Here is a 25,628-nt window from a genome sequence, read left to right on the forward strand (position 1 = left end):
GAGCTGCCTCTGGTTTTGCCCACGATGGATGGAAAGGGACCCTCAGGAGGGAAGGCACGAGGTGGCCCATCACCCTAGCACTGTCACTTGGCACAAACGGGCTGAGAGAGAGCTGGCCAGGGGATCAATCAGAAAATGGATCCCAGCCTGTCTCTCAAAAGCTGGGTGACTGTCACATGTCCCTTCACCTCCCCTGGCTCAGCCTCCTCCTCAGTGAATGGAGGTAACAGCCACATACCTGGCCAAGTGTCTGCAAAGATACTGCTTGAGCAGAACTTAGCATATGGCAAGCAGGCTAATACCCATTAGTTGTTGCTGCTGTAATACCCCCAGGAGGAAGCCATTAGACTAAACCCAGCTCAGAGCTGGGAGAAGGGGGCCCAGAGGAAAGGGTGTGGGACACACCTCACGGGACGGGCAGACTCTGAGTACTGCTGCACGCTGTGCATGGGACAAGGAGGGTAAAAGCTAGGGAGGAGATACATTCGCAAAAAGAAGGACCTCAGAAGGAGGCGGCAGGGGACAGGAGGGTCCTCCCAGCCTCAGACACATGGTGTTTGCGGTGCCAACAGAACAGACTCCGTGCACAACCAGAAATCCAGAACTGGGGTGTAGACGACAAAGACTGGGCACCCAAGAGGCAGACACAGTGGGAGAAGAGAGGATGAGTTTGGAGGGAAGAGAAGAAAGTCAAAGGCAAAGTTCTGAAGGTGCCAGCAGGACTGGGTGGCACCCGGGAGGCCTAGCCTGGACCACCTAGCATGAGATGGAGGCCTGCCTGGAGGAGGAGGAGGAAGACCGAGGACCCCTGCAGATGAGCAGTGGCCCTCAGGGCACCAGCACACACTGGACGTGCCCCGCCAGCCTCGCTACCTGCCCAGGGCCGCCTGCAGCTCCTCCTCCTTCTTGGCCAGCTGCATCTTGAGCTCAGCGATCTGCGCCTGCAGGTCGGCTATCTGCTCGTGGAAGTCGCTGGCCTCGCCCTCCAGCTTCCTCTTCAGCTTCTCCAGCTCCTGCCGGCTCTTCTCCTCCTTCTTCAGCCGCACTGCAACAAAGCCAGGGCCCCTCAGGAGGTGAACACTACCAGAGAGACCCCTGGAGGACGAGCCTTTCTGCTCAGGCATTTCACATGGAGGAAATTCACACTCACACATCCCCCCACTGGCAACTGTCCAGCCGGCACCACTGTCTTGTGGAAGGAAAGTCAGTCCTGGGGACAAGCACCTTCTGGAATTAACGTGTGTGTTCACTAAGGGTGAGCAGGCAGCTAGATAGGGTTGGCCCTTTCCTGCAATAATCCTCTATTCTCAAATTTCCTGTCTGATATTCCTACTTTTAAAATGTCCACTCAAAACATCACTGGGGGACTTCCCTGGTGGCACAGTGGTTAAGAATCCGCCTGCCAATGCAGGGGATGCGGGTTCGAGCCCTGGTCCAGGAAGATCCCACATGCCACTGAGCAACTAAGCCCATGCGCCACAACTACTGAGCCTGCGCTCTAGAGCCCGCAAGCCACAACTACTGAAGCCCACGTGCCACAACTACTGAAGCCCGCGCACCTAGAGCCCGTGCTCCACAACAAGAGAAGCCACTGCAATGAGAAGCCCATGCACTGCAACGAAGAGTAACCCCCGCTCACCGCAACTAGAGAAAGCCCGCGTGCAGCAACAAAGACCCAGTGCAGCCATAAGTAAATAAATATATAATTAAAAAAAAAAATCACTGGGTAGCCGTTTTACCTTCCAGTTCTGAAATCATAGATTCGTGCTTATTTTTCAGCTTGGTAAGATTCTTGGCTTTTTCTTCCTCTTCTGCAAGATTTGTTGTTAAGTCACTAATCCTCTCTTCAAGGAGTTTTCGCTCCTTTGGGGGGAAAGAAAAAGAAATATCGTTCGTTTTTTCCTTTTCTCCAGGGTCTACATTTCACTGTTAGTAATTTCCAGATAAACAGTTGAAAGGAAAGCCCACATTATAACCAAATGCAACCTAGAGTTTTCAATGGGGAAAGAGAAGTTCCTTAACAATAATAATTTCCAAAGATTGACTACTCCTCATCTCAGGCCCCTCCACCCCTCAACTTCATGTCCCAGCCAGGGGCCCCCTCTTTCCTTTCCTACCACAGGCCAGCTCCTCCCAGCCTCAGGGCTCTTGCACAGACGGGCCCATCTGCCTGGGATGTGCCTCCACCCCCTCTCCTTCTAACTGCTTCTCACTCTTCAGGTTTCCACTTAAATGTCACTTCCTCCAGGAAGCCTCCCCTGAATCCCACCCCCCATCCCCTAGTGCTCTGGTCTTATAAGATGGTGGACACCTCCTTCAGAGCCCTGATCACAATGGCAATTAACGTTTGCGTGTATGATTATCTACTTGCTGCCTCACTAGGATATAAGCCCTACGAGGACAGGGTCCTCCTCGACTGTGCGTGCCCTGCACCTGACACGGACTGGCTCGCAGTCGGTGCCCAGCTCAAAGGACTAAAGGTAGTCCGCCTCAGTGGGGCTGCTTAGTGGTTACTGACTAGGGTGACATAGTCATCCTGGTTTGCACTGGGACGTTTCTGGCTTAGGGGCTGAAAGTCCCACATCCCAGAAACCCTTCAGTCCCAGGACAGCTGGTTCCCCTATTACCAACTGCAAATGGATGGTGAGAATGTGAGAGGGGCCCCTGAATCCCAGGCACATTGCCCGCCCACCCTTGTACAACTTGGGGGTTCCATCGGTCATGGTGTTTCTGAGACTTGCTCCGTGGCAGCCCTGGTGCTGGTGGGACCACCGGGGACCCCATCCATGGCACACCTGCATCCAGACGGCAGTCACAAGGCCGCCACGTCACTGCTGGAGGTAACTACTTGCTCAGCCTTCAATACCTTGTATCTGGCTAAAAAGGGAAGGCATCTGGAGTCCTCAGCCCTCATGAGCCTGTCATTTTAACAAAGACGCTCAACCCCACTCACTTTTGACAGTTTATTGTTCTGATCATCCATGACCAGAATATCATCCTCCAGTTTCTTGATCTTGGCCTCAGCTGTGACCTTCTCAAGTTGTAGTTTCTGCCTGGCAGCTTCCTCTTCCTCCAGCTGTTCTTCCAGGTCCTTTGTGGGGGAAGGAAGAGAATCACAGCCTTGCTTAAAACAAAGTCACTCTCCCGGAGCTCTGGGGACTCATGGATACAGAGGCTTAGCCTGATGGCCCCCTGCAGTGCTCTGCCATCTCCTTTCATCACAAAGAAAAGGTTTGGGTAAGCCACTTTTCTTTGTGGAGCCTCAGTCTCCTCATCTGTAAAATGGGGATAGTAGATACCATGGTGGTTTAAAAATATGTCCATAAATTCTTTGATACTCTTCCCTTCAAGAGGTGCAGCCTATTCTCCTCCGCTTGAGTGTCAGCTGGACTTAGTGACTTGCTTCTAACAGATAATATCAAGAGGAAGTGATGCAGTGTATAAGTCAGAGATTAGGCTATAAAAGGCTTTGCAGCTTCCTCCCTGTTCTCTCGTCATTCGCTCGATCTGGGGAAAGCCAGCCGTCATGTTGTGAGGGCACTCAAGCAGCCCTATGGAGAAGCCCACATAGTGAGGAACGGAGGCCTCCTGCCTACAGTCGTGTGAGTGAGCCACGTGCAAGTGAGTCCTCCAGCCCCAGTCCAGCCTTCAGATGCTGCAGCCCAGGCTGACATCCTGACTGCAACCTTGTGTGAGGCTCTAAGCCAGAATCACCCAGCTAAGCCACTCTCAGAGTCATGACTGTGTGAGATAAATGTCTGTTATTTCCAAGCTGCTAAGTTTTGGGGTGTTTTGGTTCTGCAACAATAGCTTACTGATACAATTACCCCTCACACAGGGTCGCTATTAGGAGTAAAGGTGTTTGCACACGAAAGGCAGGGCAGTAGAACTGAGCGGGCTTCCAAGGAGACCTGTGTGGGCAGATGGCGGTTTCTCTCCGAGCCTTAGTCTCTTTCTCCGTCCAAAGGGGACATACAACATCAGATGCCCCTCACAGGCCTGCCGTGAGGGTCAAGGGGTTTCGTACCCACCGAGGGCTGCCCCTGCGGTGCCTTACCAGCATCTGCTGGGCCATCTTCTTCCGTTCTGCCTGCAGCTGCTGGCCCCGGTCTTCCTCCTCCTCCAGGCGGGCCTCCATCTCATGCAGGATCTCCTCCAGCTCCTGCTTCTTGGCTGCCAGCCGGACCCGCATCTCCTCAGCCTCAGCGTACAGCTCCGTCTCTGCCTGCAGCTGCTCCTGCAGCAGGTTCTTCTCCTCGGTCAGCTGCATGCAGAGGGTGGGGAGACAGCCCGTGAGCCCTGCAGGAGCGGGCGTCCTGCGCTCCGCAGCCCCAGCCAGGCTCCCGGCCCGGTACCTGCGAGTGTTTCTGCTCCAGCTCCTTGAGCTCGCCTTCCGCCTTCTGCTGCCGCTCCTTGGTCTTCTGCAGCTCATCCTCCTTGGCCTGCATCTCCTCTTCCTGCCTCGTCACCTGCAGCAGGGGCTTCACCTGCACACAGAGGGGCAGCCCGTCACTTGCTTTCGTGGCACAAGGGAAACACTCTCGTAATAAATCAATCAGTGGTTCTCAGCAAGGGACGATTTTACCCCACTCGCAGATCCTAACGGGATATTTGGCAATTTCTGGGGACAGTTTTAGCTGTCACAACTGGGGTGGGGAACGCTACTGGCATCTAGGGGGTATAGGCCAGGGATGCGGCCCAATATTCTAGAATGCTCAGGACAGCCCCCTGACACAGAATTATCCATCCCAAAATATCAGCAGTGCCGAGATTGAAAAATCCTAAAATAGAGCAATGGGAAAAGGTGCAAAGTGAAAGGAGACAGTCTCCCCTCCCCCCATTTAGTCCCATCCTGAGAGAGAACTGCTGCCGACAAACTGATATGTTTCCCTCCAAAGAGAAAAGGAAAGAAAAATCCCCCACATCCTACCTCCCATTCTCAGCATTGTCCTACACATTAAAAAAATATACCTGAGATCACGCTGCCCAGTGTTACATGCTGCTTTTTTTTTTTGGCTGTGCTGCACGGCTTGTGGGATCTTAGTTCACCCACCAGGGATTGAACCCAGGCGCCTGGCAGTGAAAGCGTGGAGTCCTAACCACTAGGCCGCCAGGGAATTCCCTACTTGCTGCTTTTATTTTACTAAAAACTACAAGATAATTATCACCCCATGCTGTCCCATCAGCTTTACAACTTGATTTTTAGATAACCATCATTTCTAATGGTTGAAAAATATCCCATTGATGGATGAGCTGCTGTGAGTCAGTCTGCCAGGGCTGGGCATTGAAACTTTGCTCTTGTAGATGAATGCCCTTCATTCCTAATTTTCTTTATTTCAGATGGTTTTCTGAGAAGAGTTTTCTAGAAGTTGGGTCAGTGGGGATGAACATTTCCAAAAGCAGCTTCCCCTCACTGCTCTTCACCAAGCTGACTCGTAACTCCTGTGTTCAACTCCTGCCTGGCACTAGGGGAGCCCCTGTCAGACACACTGCGGCTTCCTTCCTGCGCTGACCCCAGTCTGCCATGGGCATTGGTTCCTGTGCTGACCCCATCTGCTTCCCCACTCAACTAGAATATTCATGAGGCCAGGGCATCCCTAGTGCCTTGCACGTGTCTGGTGCACAGTAGTTCCTCAATGCATACTTGCTCAGTGAAAAAGGTTTGTGCCCGTTTACACACTCAAGAGCACCTAAGAGAAAGCCATGTCTGCCCCTACAGAGCAAGTCTTTGCACGATTGGCTCATGACAGCCAGCGATGCTACAAGACCAAGTTGTACCCAGAGAAACAAACAATGGATACACACAACAAGCTGGATGGAGGCATCTCCAGAGAATGATGCTTCGTGACAAAAGCCCATCTCAAAAGGTGACATACTGAAGGACCCCGTTTATATAACATCCTTGAGATGACAAAATTATAGAAATGGAGAACAGATTCGTGCTTGCTGGGGCTATGGAGGGAAGTGGGTAGGGCTCTAAAGGGGCAATAGGTGGGATCCTCAAGGTGATGGAAATGCTCTGCATCTGGGTTAAGGTCATGGCTGTAACCCACGTGCCAAAGAGGGGGCCTTTCTCAGGCCCAGAGAATCGCCAAAGGGCAAGATTGGTTTCGAGGCCTCAGTTGCACACCTGCTGTCAATCACCTCCAGTCCCACATGGACAGCGTCCAAGTGAAGACCCAGGACTGGGAGGCGGGTGGAGGGGCGGAAGAAGGAAGCACTCACTTTGGTGAAGAGCCGCCACCACTGCCAGTTCCGCAGCTTGAGGTAGGCGGCGCAGTTCCTCTGAATCACCTTCATGGCCGTCAGCTGCTGCTGCCTCTTGGCAAAAGCCCTGGGAAGAGGGAAGGGGAGCTGTGAGAAGACCTGCTTGGCTCAACACACACCTCACTGTGTTGTCATGGCATCCCGCCCCGCAGCATCCCGAAAGCAGGACGCTTCTGTTTGGCTTGTGATTCAGTGACTTGTTCAAGGATGTCCCCCATTCTCTCCAACCCAGATTCTCCAGGAAGCTCTGAGCATCAGCAAAAGTATACCATCAGGAGGCCAGAGCCTTTCTCAGTGGACAAGGAAGACCCAAGGCTCACAAAATGCCCTGGATTCAGATCTTTGGTCCTGACAACACCTAGGAAATTGATCTATGCTACACCATTCCTAAGGGGTGTCCTACACCCTCAGCTGTGCCGCATCTTCCCCAAAGCTGAGTGTCTGACAAACCTATCCTTTCCTCAGATCATTTAAAATCCCAGACCTGACACAGAACCAGCACTCTTCCTACTTAAGGGCTACTGGGTTTGAGAAACCACAGAACAGTGAGCACCATCCTCTTGCCTCTGTGCGGCTGCCATTGCGGCTGCCATCTTGGACGTGGGTGAATTTGAAGAATAAAATTGCCCCAGTTAGTCTGGAGGTGGGAGGGGTGGCAACAGAGAATTTAGTTATGAAAGTTAACAGTTTAGGTCTGTCCCTGGACCAAGAGCTCCCCAGATCTGGCCTTGACCATCCTGGGTCTACTTGACAATGAATCAGCTTGACATAGTCAGGGCTCTGCAGATGAGTGCATGGTCCGTACCTCCTGAAGACATATGCCCTGGACAAGAGCTACTCTGCCAGCCCCTGTGTCCTGTTTGGGGTGTGAGTTTCATGGAGGAACTGCAGCCCTCACCCAGCCCCCAGGATTCCCAAAACAGAGGGGGCATCAGGCCTTCTAAGACTTTGCCTTATGAGTCCCACTTGGACATAGGGGTATAGACACAAATACTCTTTCCTCAGACACTTTATCATATTCTCACACTTCTGAAATGATAACCAGCCACTGTTCTCAACCCTTTTCATGCAGTATTTCATTGACACCCTCATTAAAAGAAGTTTATGAGGCAGGAATGATTATGCTCATTTTCCTGAGGCTCAGAGAGGTAGAGTAACCTTCCCAAGGTTCTTCAGCAAATAAGTAGGAGAGCCAGGATGAGCCCAAGAGGAAGAGCCCTCAGCTCTTCCCAATCCCTGCCTCATAAGTAGGAGAGCCCACGTCTAACTCTTCAGAGCCCATGGTCTTAACCCCTTCCTGCCCTGCCCTTATAACTAGTGCATATATTTAAAGTGGTAGCATTTCTCCCCCCCAAGAAAAGGCTGACATTCAATCAATGATGCATCTTAGGGCAGATGGCTTCTTAGAATCAGAAACTCAGAACATGAGGCCAGAAAGCCCCCTGAAATTTTGTATTTCTGGTCTGTGTTTGCAGGGAGGCGATAGCGCGTGGGTCTTTACTTTCTGGCCAGGTAGCCGCGACACATCGCCTGGAAAGCCATGATGACGTCGGTGATCTTTAAGTCCCGCTCCTCTTCTAGGTGGGCCAGGACACCAGTTCGGAAGAAGATTTTGCTCTGCCCAATCCTGTACAAGTTGGGGTCGAGTTCTAGGGCTTTGATCTGCGGAAGGAAGGAGGATGAGAGTTCCCGTTCTCGGCTATGCCTCTTGGCCAGGGGTTAAGTGTGTTTAAGGAGGGTCCCACCCGGAGCGGCTGCGGGAAGTGCCACCAGAGGCGGGGAGGTCTGCAGTTGGATTTCTGGGGCGGGGCTGGGGCTGGGCTCACCATCAGAATGCAGGCCTGCTTCCCGTCCATGAAGCCTTTGGGAATGGCGTTTGCGGCCAGGATCTCATAGCTTGAGACACAGGGCAGGAGTCACCAACCGAGTGCACCTCTGTCATCCGTCTGTCCCTCCACCCAGCCTGCTCACCCCCATCCCACCCGCCGCCCCACGCATGCCCGGCCCCGGTGGGCTCACCGTTGGCGGAACTCCTGGAAGACGATCCTGTTGGGGAATCCCTGGCGGCAGATTCGGATGCCTTCCAAGACCCCGTTGCACCGCAGCTGCTCCAGCACCAGAAAGGCATCCAGCTTTCCGGACTACAAAGACGCAAAGGGCAGTGAGCCGCCGGGGCCGCGGGGAGCAGCAAGCCCCAAATCTCAGGCCTGGTGACCCACTTCACCAGGCCATGGGGGATCACGGGTCACCAGGTGAGAGCTCAGCTGAGGGTTCTGGTGCCACCTCTCGTACTTGGTGGCACTCGCATCACCTGGGGCTTCCTCCTCGTCACTTCTCCCTCCCTCACTTCCTGTCCATCACCAGTCCTATGGCTCCTACCTCCCAAATATCTCCCCATCTACACACTTCTCTCCACTACCATTGTCACTGCCATCACTCACCACCATCTTCTCCTGTCCCAATGATCACAACAGACTCATACTATCTTCCCACCCCGTCCTGACTCTCTTATCCCCTTATTTGGCTTCTAAAATGTGAATCTGATCATGACATACCCCTGCTTTTAAAAGCCCCCGATGGCATCCTACAGAAGGAAGGCCAAGCTCTGGTCCACCCACAGGAACTCCACAATCTAGCCCCACCCACAGTTCCAGCCTCAGCTCTTCCCAATCCCTGCCTCACACCATCACACGTCAACACAAAATGACCCACCTAGAGTTTCCTTGCCCAGACCCTTCATTTCTCACCTCCACACTTTTGCTTATTCTGGTCCCTCTGCCTAGGATGCCCTTCCCACGCTGCTCTCAGCATCACCAACTTCCCGTTCTCTAAGAAGCTTTCTCTGAGCCCTGAGTGGGAGCCCCGGCTCTTTGGTGTTCTCATAATTTACCAGATAACATCATGGGTATCAGCTGTCTATCTCTCCCACAAGCTCAGCAATACTGACCTCTTGGGCTGGATAATTCTCTGCGGTGGGGGACTGCCCTGCACACTGGAGGATGTTTAGCTGCATCCCTGGCTTCTATGCACTGGGTGCCAGTAACTGCCCCCTCCCCGTTAAAAATGTCTCCAGACATGGCCAAATCTCCCCTGCAGGGGAGGGAGGGCACACAATTGCCCCCAGCTAAAGCACCCCTGTCCTAGATTATAAGAAACCTGCAGGCAAGGACAATAATTTATCTAGCACCGTATCCCCAGCTCCTGGCACAAGTGGAGCTCAGTAATTATCAGCTGGAATAATGGATGAATGAGTGATCTGATACCCTGTGCAGCCACTCCAGGGCTCAAAGTCCCCGGGAGCATTCTCCTTTCCTCCCTTGCCTTCTTTTGCCTCCAGGCTGGGAAATGAGCGCCTCCCACCCATGTCAGATGGAGCCCTCGGGGTGGTGGGGTGGTGGTCAGGCTTTCCTCCAGCCCTTGTACCCCGGTCTGCCTTCCCTTTCCCCGCAGACCCTGATGATGTCCCGGGGGGACTTTCTGACCCCCCAAGAGCTGGGTGGTGGCCTCACCCTCTTCTCATGGTTGGGGATGATGCAGCGCACGAAGTTGGGGGTGGTGTTCCGCAGCGTGGTCATCAGCTTCCCCAGCTGCTCCTTGTACAGCTGCCCCACGGTGCGGAACATGCCCTTCTTGGTCTTGGAGGAGCTGGGCAGCGAGCTCTCCGTCATCTTGGCCATCTGGTCCAGGCCCACGATGCGGTCCACTGTGGGCACATGAAGGGTGATGTCGGCCCACCCAGGGAAACTGAATCTCCACAGCAGGCCAGGGGACCAGCCTGGAGGGTTGAGACCGCAGGTCCCCTGTTCCCTTGTGGGCACCATTCCCCATTCTTTCCTCTGCCAGCCAACACCTTCCCTCTAGAGGCAGGTAAATGGAGGCAGAGGGGGCTTTGCTTTCCAAGTACTATATTATCTATTTCTGAGACCCTGAGAGCTCCTGAGTGACAGAAAGAACAAATTCTCTCTGACATTGTCACAGAGACGTGGGAGTAAATCCTGCTTTTGCCACTGCCTTGGCCTAGCGTCATTTTGTGCCTCAGTTTCTCCTATGAAATGGAGTTGATGACAGCATCTACCTCCTAGGGCAGGAATAAGCAAATAAGGCATGCGAAGCGCTTACTTCCCTGCCTGCCTTCAATCCTTCATCCACCAACAAATATTTATTGAGAGCCTACTGTGTGTCAGGCCCTGGGCATACAGACGTGAACAAAACACAGACCCTGTGTCCCCCCGACCCCAGCTCATATTCTATGGATGTTCTAATGGAAGGAGAAGACAGTGATCACACATGTAGGTATATAATATTTTGGGTGGTGAAGGTGTGCTTAGAAAGATAAAGCACAGTTAAGGTAGGTTGGGAGTGATGGAGGTGATTTCTTAGCGTGTCTCTCTGATAAACTGATATTTTTGAGTAGAGACCAGAAAGAAGTAGTCAGGTAGATATCAAGAGAAGGAATATTCTGGGTAGAAGGCATAGCAAACACTCCAACATAGGAATCTGGCACTTTGATAAGTGCTCAACAAAGCAACAAAGAGTGGGTGGTGGTATTATTATTATTATTACTATTATCACCACCAAGACTCTTTTTCTTTCAGAACGGAATGAGAGACTCCTACTGGCCCAGCGAGTGCTGCACATACCAAGCCCAATCCTGGCATTGCTATAAATTTCCCTCAAAGCACAGCTTTTGCTGTATCCCACAAATTTTAATATGTAGTGTTTTCATTTTCATTTGGTTCATCATATTTTAAAATTTCCCTTGAGAAAATTAACACACGACAACACACTTCTAAATAACACATGGGTCAAAGAAATTTGTTCTTTGACCCATTATGTTATTTAGAAGTGTGTTGTTTAACCTCCACATACTTTCAGATTTTTCAGTTACCTTTCTGTTATTTCTAGTTTAATTCCACTGTGGTCTAAGAGCAGACATTGTATGATTTCTATTCTTTTCAATTTGTTAAGGTGTGTTTTAGGGTCCAGAGTGTGGTCCATCTTGGTGAATGTTCCACATGAGCTTGAGAACATGTGTTCTGCTGTTGGACAACACAGACTACAGGTATAGTCAGTTGTATCCAGTTGGTTGATGGTGGTGTGGAGTTCAACCCCACTGGCATTAGACCCCGCCATTTCTGCTCCTTGCGCTCAATTAGGCTCCATGTAATAATGTCTTTGTTTGTCTGCCTCTCCCACAAGACTGTGGCTCCTTGAAGGAAGGACTTGCTGAGTTCATCATGAGTCCTAGGTGTGAGGTATGACCCAGGTTGAGATGCTGTTACCCCATCCCAGGGCCTTGGCACCCAGTAAATGTTGGCAGAACTGAACCCCATGCCTAAAGCAAGGGCAGCCAGTCCTGTAGGCCCTAGGCCCACAGGCTCTGTGTCAAGAGTGAAATCTGCTGTGGGCACCGAGGTCCAGGAACAAAAGCAGTAAAGCCCACCACCCCTAATAGTCATTGCAGCAGCCGATATGTACTAAGTCCCTACTATGGGCCCAGCAGGTGCTAAGTACTTCAGCTGGATTATCTATCCTCTAATTCTTAAAGGGAACCGAAGTGTGGTCCCCAAATCAGCAGCATCAGCACCACCCAGGAACTTATTAGAAATACAAATTCTCAGGCCCCAGCCCGGTGAGGAGGCCCAGCGATCATCTGAGTTTTAACAAGCCTTCCAGGAGATCCTGATCCATGGTCAAACTTGGCCCCACTGATCTAATTTCACCCTCACAATAATCTTAGGGGAGGTAGGGGATTATTATTATTTTTCTGGTATTAGCAATGAGGACAGGGAAGCTTAAGGAAGTCAAGTGACTTGTCCAAGGTCACACAGCTGGTACATGGCAGAGAATAGAATTCAGTTAAGTCTTTCTGACTCCAGAAGGAGGCCCTCTGACCCAACATGCCTTCTAGGATATTTCCTCCATCAGTGCCTGAGCCCTGACTCAGGACCTTCTCCCTGGGGTCCAGGTGTGGGGTTGAGGGGCTCAGGAATTTGTTGAATGTGTCAATCAGACATCATTAGCACCTGCCAACACTGCCCTCTCCCCCACTGCACACAGGCCCGCCCCTCCTGGGAACAGGTGTGGGAATCAGGGGCAGCTGGAAGGGGCTGGAGGGAGTTCAGTCCTCCTGCTCCAGCCGGCAGGGCCTTACCGTCCTTCCACAGGTCGGCCACAAACTTGTCCGAGGAGGCATTGAGGAGGGAAGTCACATTGTCGTTCAGCGGGTCCATATTCTTGGTCAGCCAGGCGTTTGCATTGTAGTCCACCTGCCAAGGACCACCCCACCGGTCAGGTGCTCCTGCTTCAGTTATGAACTAAGGGCAGGGCTCCAGTCCTCCTGTTTCCCTCCCGGATCTTCCGAGGTCAGAGAGGAAACATTAGTGGTTGCCATGATGGGAATCCACAAACCTCAATGAAGAGACCAATAGGTCAGAACTTTAAAGGGCTCTGCGCACAGTAGGGCATCAGCCATGGTAGCCTTTGCTAGGAAGGCCTCGTCTCTATCCTTGCCTTCTCCTAGTAAGCCTCCTCTGGCAGCCTCCCTTTTCCAGAGCCCAGCACGATGCCTGTGATTTCCGAAAGGTGTGGAGCTTCGCTGGTGGTGAATACCCTCCCCTCACACCCAAAGTTCCCCTCTCATCCAGCGAAGGCTTGACAACAATCTGGTTTTTAAATTAAATCTGGGGACCTCTTTTTAATTTTATTATTTTGACTATGAAATGAAGGAACTGATAAAATAGCTCTGGCGGGCTATTACAGGATGTGGGTTGTTAACAGTGATGGCCAGGCATGATCTTAACTGTGTGCCAATAAAACTTTATTTACAAAAATAGGCTGTGGGCTGGGTTTGGCACCTGGGCTGTAGTTCGCCAATCCCTGGTTTAGGGCATTGCTTGTTCCCATGATGCAGTGAAGATACTGGGGAGTCAATAAAATACTCTTAAGTTTCTGCAAGTCAGACTGAGCTATGCCTTTTCTACATTATCCAGGACCCTCAGGAGCCATAGGGGAAGGTCCTGTACATTAAGAGCTATGACATGATGATGACAATGATGACGGAGGCGGAGGAGGAGGAAGGAGGAAGAAGGAAGAAGAAGAAGACAGCCATCGCAGATTTCCCTGGGTGGCACAGGCTGGCAATGGCAAACCCAAGGCCATGATAAAGGAGATTCCTGTTGGACTCAAAAGTGGGTTTATTGGTCACCCCATTGGTCACCCAGGAAGTTGGCCCTTCCTGTTGGGCTTAACTTGTAGCAGGAAGGATCTAGAGTCTATACAAGAAAGAATTGCCTGGCCACCAAGGTTGGAGTATATTGGAGAGGCTAATATAATAGCTGTATACAATAGACTCTCTAATATATTATATATCTCATATATGTATATAATATACAACATATATATTAGCCTCTCTACTATATTATATATTCTATATCTCTAATATACATGTATTATATATACCTTAGCCTTCTATTATATGTTATATCTCTATATCTTGTCCCTGACTGATGCTTAGACAAGTCATGTATAAGACTTGGTTGGGATCTGATTTAGACCAGATGTCTTTGTGTTCTGCCATTCGCAAGTTGCTCCTACTCTGAGCATCCTGCCTGGGTCCCCTGGGACAGAGAGACGCCTGGGACATTCAGCTGGTACCTTCCCAGCATAGTGGATGATAGAGAATTCAGTTTTGTCCTTGAGTTGCTTGGGCTTCTGAAACTTGGGGTGGCTGCCTTGCTCCGAGCACAACTTCTCCACAAAGGACTTGTCTGTGGCTTTGGGGAACCAGCACTCCTCGTCCAGCAGGGCCAGCACACCTGGAGGGTTGTTCTGTGGAAGACAAGCAGGGCAGACCATAGCAAGGGTGCCCAAGCCTCAGGCTTGCCAGGAAGAGCTGGTCACCCAAACACATGCATAGGCTCCATTACTGTATCTACCTACATATAAAGGTGGATTTATGCCCTCCACCCCCGCTCCCCCAATCTATCCTCAAAGAATTATGTGCCCAATGGACCAGCACTAGGGATGGAAGGGCCAGCCCCAACAGAACATGTTTGCTGCTGCCCCTTCGTGGGCAGTACACACACAACATCACAAAGATTTCTAGCAAAGGAATGCATTCCTTTACATATAAATTCACCTAAGGGTTCCTTTGAGTAAAGTACTTCTCTGTGGCTGAGACACTTTAAACTAAGGTGTCAGGAGCACCGCCAAATCTGCACATGCCATTTGCTCTGCTGGAATGGTCTTCACTTTTTGGACTCAGATCAGAGAAACCTTTCCTGACTACTCTGTCCAAAGCAGGCATTCCTAAACCACTCTCCACATTGGCCTTATCAGGGGTTTTAGTTGCTTCTTTTGTTTAGTTTCATTATCTGCTCTTCCAGGAGGGCAGGGACTGTGTCCATCTCATTCGTTGTTACATCCCCAGCCCCTAAAGAGAGGGCCCAGCACATAGTAGGTGCTCAGTAAATGGTCATTCAATAATTATTTCTTGTGTACCTACTATGTGCATGGTTCTAGGAGTTTGGGATGGGTCAGTGAAAAAACCCAAGATTCTTGCCTTTGGGAATGAACGACTGGGAGAGATGGGAACGGGAGGGATGGGCGTGGTGGGGAGGAGAGGAGAGGGGAGGAATAAAAAAAGAAATACCTTTGATATGAAAATGTGGGTTAAGGGACAATGTGACTTAGTTCACAAAGATTCAGTTTACAGGCTTTCGGGACTCAGCGATGGGGGAAGCCGTACCCCATGGAGAGAGTGCAGGGTCTGCGTGCCGGCTGTGTGCGAGTGTGATGTGGGGCCTTACCGGCCGCTCGATGAGCTCGATGCATGGCTGCAGGTCCAGCCCAAAGTCGATGAAGTTCCATTCGATGCCCTCACGCTGGTACTCCTCTTGCTCCAGGATGAACATGGTGTGGTTGAAGAGCTGCTGCAGCTTCTCGTTGGTGTAGTTGATGCACAGCTGCTCGAACGAGTTCACCTGAGCACATGACACCAGGGGAGGCCCCGTGAGCATCACGGTACAAGTCAGAGGACTTGGGGCCCCGGAGAAGCTCCGTGCTGGAGAAAGCCCCATGCCAGACACACTTTCCACAAGGCTACTGTGCCATTTCAGCACCCAGAGAGGTCTCAGGCCCCAGTGAAGGCTGCCCAGGGTTCATGAGGGCTGGCAAAAGTTACTTATTCTCATGTCACATGGTTTTAAGGACACACATGGTTTTAAGGATCTTATCTCCATCTGCCCAATGATTTATGGATAGAATAACCGTGTAAGGTATTTCATCACCCCATTTTGCAGATGTGGAAACTGAGGCTCAGAGAGGGAGTAATTCCACAGTAGATATGTTTTGGAATATCTGTCAATCTCAACATCTTCCCTTTCACTGAGAACTTCCCTCCAACCCATGGGAGTGGGATCCAGGAGCCATGTTACATTCCATGAAGTACTGAAAGACCCGAAAAACCGTGCTTGGCTCTGAGGTGACATGTGGCCCAACTCAGGTAGGAGTCAATGAGACTCAATTCCAAGATTTTGGGTGGAACTGTTGGAAAGAATTGGAACTGGTTGGAACTGAGAGGCAGTCTGGAGCGATGGCAGCCATCTTGCCACCATGAGGGGAGAGCCTGCTTGAGAATAGAGCCAAGGTGGAGGACGGTGGAGAGGGGGAGATGGCAGGAGTTCAGGTCCTGCCTGTTGGATCCAGCTGTACCTCTGGCTTCAGTTTCAGAAACCAATACATTCCCCATTGGATTTCTGTCTCTTACACCCTCAAGGATTTAACCTTAACTAGACAGTCTCCCACCCTATAGTAGCCACCTGCCTTTCTCCAAAAGAGTGATTTCTCCAAGTGGAAGCTTATTTCCAGAGAACCGAGACTATGTCTGTTGTGAGCCTGCGAAGCTGTACCTCAAAGATCTCAAATCCGGCGATGTCCAGGATCCCCAGGAACGAAGCCCCTTGCCGGTGAGTCTTGTCCAGGGCTTTGTTCACGCGGGTGAGTATCCAGCGGAAAAGGCGCTCATAAGTGGCCTTGGCCAGAGCCTCTACTGCAAAGTCTGCCTGCAGGGGGGCGAGAGGACATGGTTACTCCTAATGGGCTGTGTTTTCACATGAGCCTGGCTGGTGGCCCTGGATTTTTATTTTCCCTCTGCCTATAATCAGTCCTTAAAAAATAAACAAAGAAAAGGAAACTATACCATCTCTACAACCAGCAATGAGGGATGGAGTGGTCAGACCTAGGAATGGCAATGTGAATAATAATCACTTCCTGTCAGAGGGACCTGGAACAAAGTGGAGTCTGCACCATCCCAGCGATCATTTAGAGGCCATCAGTCCTGCCTCTAGAAAGGGTATACAGTCATTTCCAAAAACTAGTTCAGACCTCGTACCTTCAATTAAGAGCTCAAGATGAGGTCAGGAGTGAGGAACTCTGCTGTTCTTATGCAGTCAGTGTTGTATCTTCAAAACCTGTCATAGGACTTTGATTATTCTAGTATTGGATAGATGAGGGATACAAAGATGGATGGGTGGATGGATGGATGTGAAACCAAGTCCCGCTAAAACCGAGTTCCTCTGCCGAGTTTATGATTAATCTCTCTATCCAAAATTTTATTCCCTTTCTCGTACTGTACCTGTTCCACTCAGGATTGGAGTGGGGATGGGGGCCAAAACTGAACAGAACCCTGCGGGACCTTGACAGGTACAAAAGCCCCTCCATGTCCCCTGTTTCTTGTTTGTAGAAAAAGGGCTCCTAAGCCTTCCCTGATTCCCAAAGAGCAGATTCAAGGAGTTACTAATTAGGGAAGTGAGGGAATGCAGAAACAAAGGAAAGCAGTCAAGAAACAATAGTGCAGGGATAAAACAGAGTCCTAGTTCCTCCTCAAGGGATACACATAACAATGTGAATCTGACACAGTCTTTGAGTTGTTCTGCAGGAACTAAGACCCCCCACCCAGGTGGAGGATGGTGACTACATACACAAGTGCATAGACCCCAGACTGGTTGGAAGCAGAAGGTCGATGATTAAGATTCCTGGAACACCACCCTGTTACCTCACCACCAACCAATCTGAAGAAAGTCACGCCCCCTACAACCCTGACCCCAAATGTTGCCTTTAAAAGCCCTTCCCTGACAGCCACCAGGGAGTTCAGGTCTTCTGAGCATAAGCCGCCCGTTCTCCTCACTGGGCACCTGCAATAAACCCTGTACTTTCCTTCACCACAACTCAGTGTCAGCAAATTGGCTTTGCTGTGTGGCTGGTGAGTGGACCCAAGTTTGGTTAGGTAACAGATGCATGGATGGATGGACAGATGGATGGATGGATGGGTGGATGGGTGGATGGATGGATGGGTGGATGGATGGATGGATGGATGGCTAGAGGGGTGGATGGATGGGTGGATGGATGGAAGATTCTGCAGGAATAAATGACAAGTGCAGGAATAAATGGCAAATGCATCATTTACCTGTTCTTTTGTCTGAGCTTTCTGTACCACATCCCGCCCGACTTTGATACGTGGGGTCAGGATGGATCTGGTGAAATCTGTCACATTAATTCCCATGAGGTGGCAAACTTTCTGAGCAGCTGGATGGAGAAAAGAAGCATATTAAGTGTATCACAAAAGTGCAGGCTTGGAAAAGAAGGCACATAACATGGGATATTTGTGACCTGTGAATACATTGGTTTTTCCTTGGTGAGATGGAACATGATAGTGAACATAGCATGAAAGGGTCCTAAAAACTGCTGTCATTAGTGACCTCACCCCCAGTGTTTAGCTAAAAGAGGCAATGATGGGCTGGGATGGAGGTGGGCCCCAACTGGGGTCTTAGGGTCAGAACTAGGTTCAAATCCTTGCTCCTTTCCCACTTCCTAGCCCTGTGATTTTGGAAAAGCTACGTAGCTTCCCAGACTCTTGCTTACAAAAAGGGTCAGCTATTTGGTACCTTGTTGGGTTGTCAATGGGATTAAATGAGGTAGGTATGAACCTGACATATAGTTAAATTCAATAAGCATTCGTTCCACCATTCCAAGATATATGTTGCAACGTATGTAGTGGAAAAAATATTGGAAACAACTTAAATGTCTATTCATAAGGGAGCAAACAAATATATCACAGTATTTTTATAAGATGGAATACCAAATAGCAGTTAAAGCAATGACCTGGCTTTTTCTTTCTCTCTAGACCAGTGGTTCTCAGCTGGGGATGATTTTGCTCCCACGGGACATTGGCAATGTCTGGAGACATTTGTGGTTGTCACACTAGGGGATGCTACTGTTAGGAAACCCTGATCTAGACAGTTGTGTGTACAGAGTTAAAAAAAAAAAAAAAAAAGTTGCAGAATGATGCCTACGGAGTGATATCATTCATGTGAATTAAAAACACACTCACAAAGCAACACTGTATACTGTTCAGATACATGTGTGTGAAATTATAAACATAAGACCAGAAGGGTATGTGGTACAGTACAATTGTGGTTGCCAGGAGGTTCAGGGACTCAGTTGGGAGAATAAGAGATGTCAGTCTTCTCTATACTGTGTTTTGCTTCTTCTAAAGACAAAGATGTATTTGAAAATATTCACAAATGTCAATTCTGAATGGTGAACATGTGGGTTCTTGCTGTATTCATGTAGTTCTGCATAAAAACTTGTTCTCCAAAAAAAAAAAAAAAAAATCCATTAGCTGCTTCCTTAACGTGAAGACTAGTGATACACGATAGTTAGGATGTGTGAGGTGGACGATAAATAGTGTAGTTTTAGGATTTTTTACCATCTCTTTTCAAGGGTGCTCTTTTGGTTTCTCTTTCCCTGAGGGTCTCTCCTCAGAGCGAGGATTCCTTTAACCTGCTATATCTGGGAGTGTAACACATAAGAAACAACTGGCAGCCAAACTGGGAGCTTGGAAAAGCACCCCAATATACAGCCTGAGACGGTGATGTTGAGGCCACAGGTGAGCAAGTTGGGAACCTAAGTCATCCTTTTGCATCAGCCGCCAACAAGCATGGTGGTAGCCAGGCCATCTTTTCAAAACAGGAAACACTGCTTATGTGCAGGTAGGGCTGTCAAGATTTAGGAAAAATATAGAGGACGCCCAGTGAAACTTGAATTTCAGATAAACAATGAACATTTTTTAGTATAATTATGTCCCCAATATTGCCTGGAACGTACTTACTATCAAAAATGCTTATCTGAAATTCAAATTTCACTGGGCATCCTTTATTTTATCCGACAATCCCATCTGCAGGGAAATGTGAGGTCTGTCTCCCCAACAAGACTGTATATGCCATGAGAAATGGGGTGGTCCCTGTCTCATTTCCTGCTGTATCCCAGTGCCCGGCATATAGCAGGTGCTCAAAAATATTTGTTTAATAAAACAAATGAGTATGGGGTTTTTAGAAGAGGCACTCGCTAAGGATCCTGTCTGATCCAAAACTTAGTTTTTCCCCCCACTCTCTGACTCAAGAACTTTCCACGTAGGATCTTAAGCAGTGAAAAGTTTGAAAAAAGAGAGAATTAAGTGATAATAATCTAGTCTAGTTCTTGTTAATGCCCCAGATAACCTCATTCAGAAAAATAAGCAAAGACAACGTGACCTTCCCTCCCATCACCAAAGTCATCAGTTATTATGAAAAAGCAGCAAGCACCTGTGTTATCTGGCATGGACGCCTGGTCTGTGTTTCTTTCCTTCTTGAAGACAATATTCCCAAGTTGCAGGACGGATGACACCACCTTCAATATGGCTGAAGTGAGGAGAGAAGAACAGATAAGACACAAGTGCCAATACCAAGGATTGGAGTCTAAAGGTCACTGAGGACCCAGAGCTGGCCTACATCTTTCCCCTAAAAAGACTCAGTTCTGAGCTTTTAGGAGAAAGCCAAAGCACCCCAATTCCCTGCTAAGAGGGGAGAAAACCTGGCTGGGAGGAGCAGAATATTTTTGGATGGTTGCTAAAAACCTTGTGCTACAGTGGAATACTATGCAGCAGGGGATGGCAATCTATAGCCAATGGACCAAATCCGGCCCAATGCCTGCCATTGTAAATAAAGTTTTATTGGAACCCAGCCACACTCATTCACTTACATATTGTCTATAGCGGTTTGCATGCTTAATGGCAGAGTTCAACAGTTGCCATGGAGATCGTATGGCCCACCAAGGCTAAAATATTTACTCTCTGGCCCTTTACAGAAAATGTTTGTCAACCCCTTCTATACAGTAAGGAGACTGAATGATTTATGACTACAAACAACAAAATTGCTGTATATCTCACAAATACTAATGCTGAACAAAGGACTCCAAATGCAAACAAGAACATACCATATAAGCCCCATTTACAGAACGTTCAAGAACGGGCAAAACTATGCTGTTAGAAGTCAGGGTGGTGGTCATCCTTGACTGGGGGAAGCTACTAGAAGGAACAAGATGGAGCTTCATGGGGTCTGGTGGTATTCATGTTCTCTTAGTTATAACAGGTACTAGCTACACAGGTGTGTTCAGACACATGGGAAGGGATGGAAGATAGATGGATGGAAGATGAATTGACGGATGGATGAAAGGAAGGAAAACGGATGATAGATGGATCAATGAAGGGATAGATAATAGATGGATGGATCAATCAATGGACTGATGAATAGATAGATGGAGGAAGATGGATAGATGGATGGATGGATGGATGGTTGGTTGGTTGGACAGAGGGAGGATTGATTAATGCAAATGCGTGGCTTTAGATTAACTCAGGTGCAACTCACCCAGGATTTCCAAGAAGAAATCACTGTGTTCCAAGAACAAAACCTAGAGATTCCAGCCTCCTCTGGTTCCTTAGGCCAAACGAGCAGTGACAACCTTTTACAACAGCTGTCCTCACACCTGGCCCAGCTCAGGAGGAGAAAGGCCTAGATCAGCCACCCATATGCTCCCATTCGCCACTGCAAAAATCTACACCCAAAAGATGAACAAAGCTTCTGTTGATAGGGCACAGCTGAGGCAGTTTCTTTAATACCATCTATGAAAGGGGTTTAGTAAACTGTCAAGACCAATACTCACAGTTCTTAAACTGCAAATCTAAATTAGGATTGCTGGAACGTCTGCAGAGCCTGGGTAAGCAGTGAACCTCGGCACTCAACCTGGGCACTAGTGAAATTTTGGCCCAGATAATTTGTTGTGGGGATATCCTATGCATCGTTATAGGCTATTTATCACATCCCTGGTCTCTAACCACTAGATGTCAGTAGTGCTACCCTCTCCCAAGTTGTGACAACCAAAAATGTCTCCAGACATTGCCAAGTATCCCGGGGGGGCTGACTCACGCCTAACTGAGAACCACTGGTCTAAACAAACAAAGCAGATTGATGGGGACTGTGGGGACTCAGGGGGGCCACAACCCTGCATGAAAGGGGAGAGTTGCTACTCCAATCATGGCCACGGGGGAGGCAAGCCCAGAGCTGCCAGGCTTCTGATTTTTCCAAAGATGATGGAAACCCAGATTTTTATGTGAAATCTACCCAGGTTTAAAATTAACAACTTTCATGGCTGTGGAGGCCAGTCTCTCTTGAGGGCTCAGGCACTGCTGGTTTGCACTTTCTGGTATAGATAGCACTGTCACAGAAATAACAAAAGAATTGTCACCACTCCCAGGTCACAAAAGCTGGTGGACAGCAAAGTGCAAAGTGGAGAGGGCTGCCCAGATAGCAAGGGTGGCAAGGGCTGGCGGTCTGGGGCAGTGGCTGAAAGCATGCACTCCAGTGTTAGGAAGTCCAGCTTCACCTTGCTGAGCCTCAGTTTCCCCACCTGCAAAATGGACAGGGTAACAGCAGTACCTGCTTCATAAAGTTTATATCAGGAGAGATGCTGCAAACCAGGGGCCTGGCCCAGTAGGTGTTAAATAGAAGTAGCCACCCATAGTGGGTTGACTGGTGGCCGCCCAAAGACGTGACCATCCGGAACGTGTGAATGCAACCTTATTTGGAAAAAAGATCCCTGCAGATGCAATTAAATGAGATCACCTTAGATTAAACTGGTGGGCCCTAAATCCAATGACAAGTGACCTGATAACAGAGAGAAGAGAAGATGCACAGGGCAGAAGGAAACATGAAGAAGGAGGCAGGTTGGAGTGATGAGTCTACAAGCCAAGGACTGCCGGCAGCCACAGAAGCTGGGAGAGGGGCCTGGGATGGATTTTCCCTCAGAGCCCCCAGAAGAAACCAACCATGCCCACACCTTGGTTTCAGACTTCTGGCCTCCAGAACCATGAGAGAATAAATTCCTGTTGTTTTAAGCAACCAAGTTTGTGGTAAATTGTTACAGTAGCCTCAGGAAACTAATATGCCACCCTTATTACTGAGGAACAGGAAACAGGCTTTCCCAACATGTGGCAGATGTACCACATGTACACAGGGTGGATGGTTTTAGGTGGTATGTGAAACTTTTAAAACATTTCAATAGTTAGGTACTTATTCTAATTTATTTCAAATTGTATAACCAGGACACATACTTAGTGATTGTACAGAACTGTTGTTTAGGACAAAGCCCAGAGTGGATGGGGCTATAGAAATCCACCCTATGCATAAAAATATTCAAACAATGATGATACAGATGAAACCCAGAAGCAGCATCAATTGTGAATGACTGACATCTGAAAATGGACCTAGACAGTCCCTGGGAGGATCTGAGGACGACGCTGGAGTTAGCTGCCAGGGGTTCGTATCTTGGCCATGTTATTAGCAGCTGTGTGACTTCAAGTCAGGTATTAGCCTCTCTGGGCCCATTTCACCATCTGAAGGCCCATAAAAACACCTGCTTCATAGGGTTGTCATAAGGATTAAATGCATAGCACCTAAACCCAGGCAGTGCTCAATAAAAAGTAGTTGCTATGATGTCACAATGATTATGATGGTCTTATACTGTTCTAGCTCCCTGTGCAATCTAGGGCAAGTAATTCTCCCTTGCTAAAGTCCAGGAACCAGAGGAGACCGGTCACCTGGAACCTCATGCAGCTCCAGGGCTTAGGCCTGACACCACCCTCAGCTCCCCATTTTCCTTTGGCTTCTTTGGGGAGGGTTGGGAGTAGCCCTAGATTTATAATCAAGGTTGGTATACACATTGGTCTAAGTCCGTGTCCCATGGGTGTCAGTCATTTGTACACCCTCATCCTGATGCTTGTTCTATAGGCATACCGCCTGTTCTACTATTCACTTAACATTTTTCTTCACATTCACTTCTCTTTCCTATGATTCACTTAAGTAGAAAACTTTATCTTAAGTGAAAAATCAGCTTCCCTTGCCATAAATAGATGGAAACTATAAAAATAAATACAGGAAAGATAAACCATATTATCAAATGCTAGCAAGAGGCTAGGGCCTGCCCAAGGTGCTGGACCTGGGGTCTGCTCTCCAGGGTTAAAAGGGTGATTAGCAAGTGTCAGGGAGGGGCTGAAGACCTAGTAGGTGCCAAACTGCTCCTCTCTTTGAAAGTCATCAGAAGAACTGAAGGGGACTAGAGAAGGGACCACCATCTCATGGTGGGCTTCTGCATCACTTATCACCCAGCAAAGCGAGTCCACAGTGTAGAACATTCTGGGCCCCTTCTAACCTTGGTTTCCATACCTTGGTTCTGACACAGATCTTTATTTTTAAGTTTAAAGGACAAAAGCCACCTTCCCACAGACAAAAACAGAGCACAGTGAATCATAAAGTGGGGCTTGGGATTCCATGAGACCCGAGTGAGTCCCAGCTCCAACAGTGTGTCCTCGGGTAAGTTCCTTTACTTCTCTGTACCTCAGTTTCCTCATCTGCAAATTGAGGTAATAATGGCCACCCCTTAGGGTTGTTGTGATATTAAATAATGCATATAAAGCATTTAGCACATTGCTTTGTTCCCTGATGTCTTCACTTTAAATATATTAGAAGCATTTCCACGTAAGGCAATGTCTTTCTAAGACCATTTAAAAGGTCCCGTTGCTTTCTTTCATAAGGTCAACCAATAATTGAATAAGGCTTCTATCAATCAATATTTTAGTTTGTTTCAGTTTTTTAGTATTTAAATAAAACTGAACGTTCTGGTACATTTTTTAAAAAAGGGGATTTAGCACTCTTAGAGGAAAACATAGGAAGAATACTCTTTGACATAAATCACAGCAAGATCTTTTTTGACCACCTCCTAGAGTAATGGAAATAAAAACAAAAATAAACAAATGGGACCTAATGAAACTTAAAAGCTTTTGCACAGCAAAGGAAACCATAAACAAGACAAAAAGACAACCCCCTCAGAATGGGAGAAAATATTTGCAAACGAATCAACGGACAAAGGATTAATCTCCAAAATATATAAACAGCTCATGCAGCTCAATATTAAAGAAACAAACAACCCAATCCAAAAATGGGCAGAAGACCTAAATAGACATTTCTCCAAAGAAGACATAAAGATGGCCAAGAAGCACATGAAAAGCTGCTCAACATCACCAATTATTAGAGAAATGAAAATCAAAACTACAATGTATCACCTCATACCAGGTAGAATGGGCATCATTAGAAAATCTACAAACAACAAATGCTGGAGAGGGTGTGGAGAAAAGGGAACCCTCTTGCACTGTTGGTGGGAATGTAAATTGATACAGCCACTATGGAGAACAGTATGGAGGTTCCTTAAAAAACTAAAAATAGAGTTACCATATGATCCAGCAATCCCACTACTGGGCATATACCCAGAAAAAACCGTAATTCAAAAAGACACATGCACCCGAATGTTCATTGCAGCACTATTTACAATAGCCAGGTCATGGAAGCAACCTAAATGCCCATCGACAGACGAATGGACAAAGAAGTTGTGGTACATATATACAATGGAATATTACTCAGCCATAAAAAGGAACGAAATTGGGTCATTTGTTGAGATGTGGATGGATCTAGAGACTGTCATACAGAGTGAAGTAAGTCAGAAAGAGAAAAACAAATATCGTATATTAACGCATGTGTGTGGAACCTAGAAAAATGGTACAGATGAACCGGTTTGTGGGGCAGAAGTTGAGACACAGATGTAGAGAACAAATGTATGGACACCAAGGGGGGAAAGCCGCAGGGGGGTGGGGATGGTGGTGGGATGAATTGGGCGATTGGAATTGATATGTATACACTGATGTGTATAAAATTGATGACTAATAAGAGCTTGTTGTATAAAAAAATAAATAAAATAAAATTTAAAAATTAAAAAAAAAAAAAGGAAATATAGCCCTGACATTTAAGACCTTTCATTGTGGGACAAAAAAGGTCACCTACAGACTTGTGTTTCTTATTACAGTGGATTGGAAATTCTTATGCCATTACTTTCCCATGGAGCATTGTACTTAAAGTCACAATTATGTAAATGATATT

The 25,628-nt window shown here is 48.2% G+C and overlaps 1 protein-coding gene across 4 annotated transcripts in view; it reads right to left on the minus strand.

Annotated features, from left to right (window-relative positions):
* MYH11 (myosin heavy chain 11) overlaps positions 1-25,628 on the minus strand; it is a 124,686-nt gene that overhangs the window by 22,057 nt on the left and 77,001 nt on the right. For all 4 annotated transcript variants that reach the window (XM_068565697.1, XM_068565696.1, XM_068565699.1 and 1 more), the window contains 16 exons: positions 19,911-20,006; positions 17,735-17,853; positions 16,179-16,331; positions 15,078-15,251; positions 13,924-14,097; positions 12,422-12,536; positions 9,777-9,970; positions 8,287-8,408; positions 8,094-8,163; positions 7,769-7,929; positions 6,226-6,334; positions 4,356-4,487; positions 4,058-4,264; positions 2,954-3,091; positions 1,740-1,863; positions 874-1,045 (listed from right to left, as the gene is read on the minus strand). In XM_068565697.1, coding sequence (XP_068421798.1) covers positions 874-1,045; positions 1,740-1,863; positions 2,954-3,091; positions 4,058-4,264; positions 4,356-4,487; positions 6,226-6,334; positions 7,769-7,929; positions 8,094-8,163; positions 8,287-8,408; positions 9,777-9,970; positions 12,422-12,536; positions 13,924-14,097; positions 15,078-15,251; positions 16,179-16,331; positions 17,735-17,853; positions 19,911-20,006 — 2,260 coding nt within the window. The remainder of the gene's footprint in view (positions 1-873; positions 1,046-1,739; positions 1,864-2,953; positions 3,092-4,057; positions 4,265-4,355; positions 4,488-6,225; positions 6,335-7,768; positions 7,930-8,093; positions 8,164-8,286; positions 8,409-9,776; positions 9,971-12,421; positions 12,537-13,923; positions 14,098-15,077; positions 15,252-16,178; positions 16,332-17,734; positions 17,854-19,910; positions 20,007-25,628) is intronic.

This window comes from Eschrichtius robustus, chromosome 16 (genome assembly GCF_028021215.1).
Source record: "Eschrichtius robustus isolate mEscRob2 chromosome 16, mEscRob2.pri, whole genome shotgun sequence".
NCBI lineage: Eukaryota > Metazoa > Chordata > Mammalia > Artiodactyla > Eschrichtiidae > Eschrichtius > Eschrichtius robustus.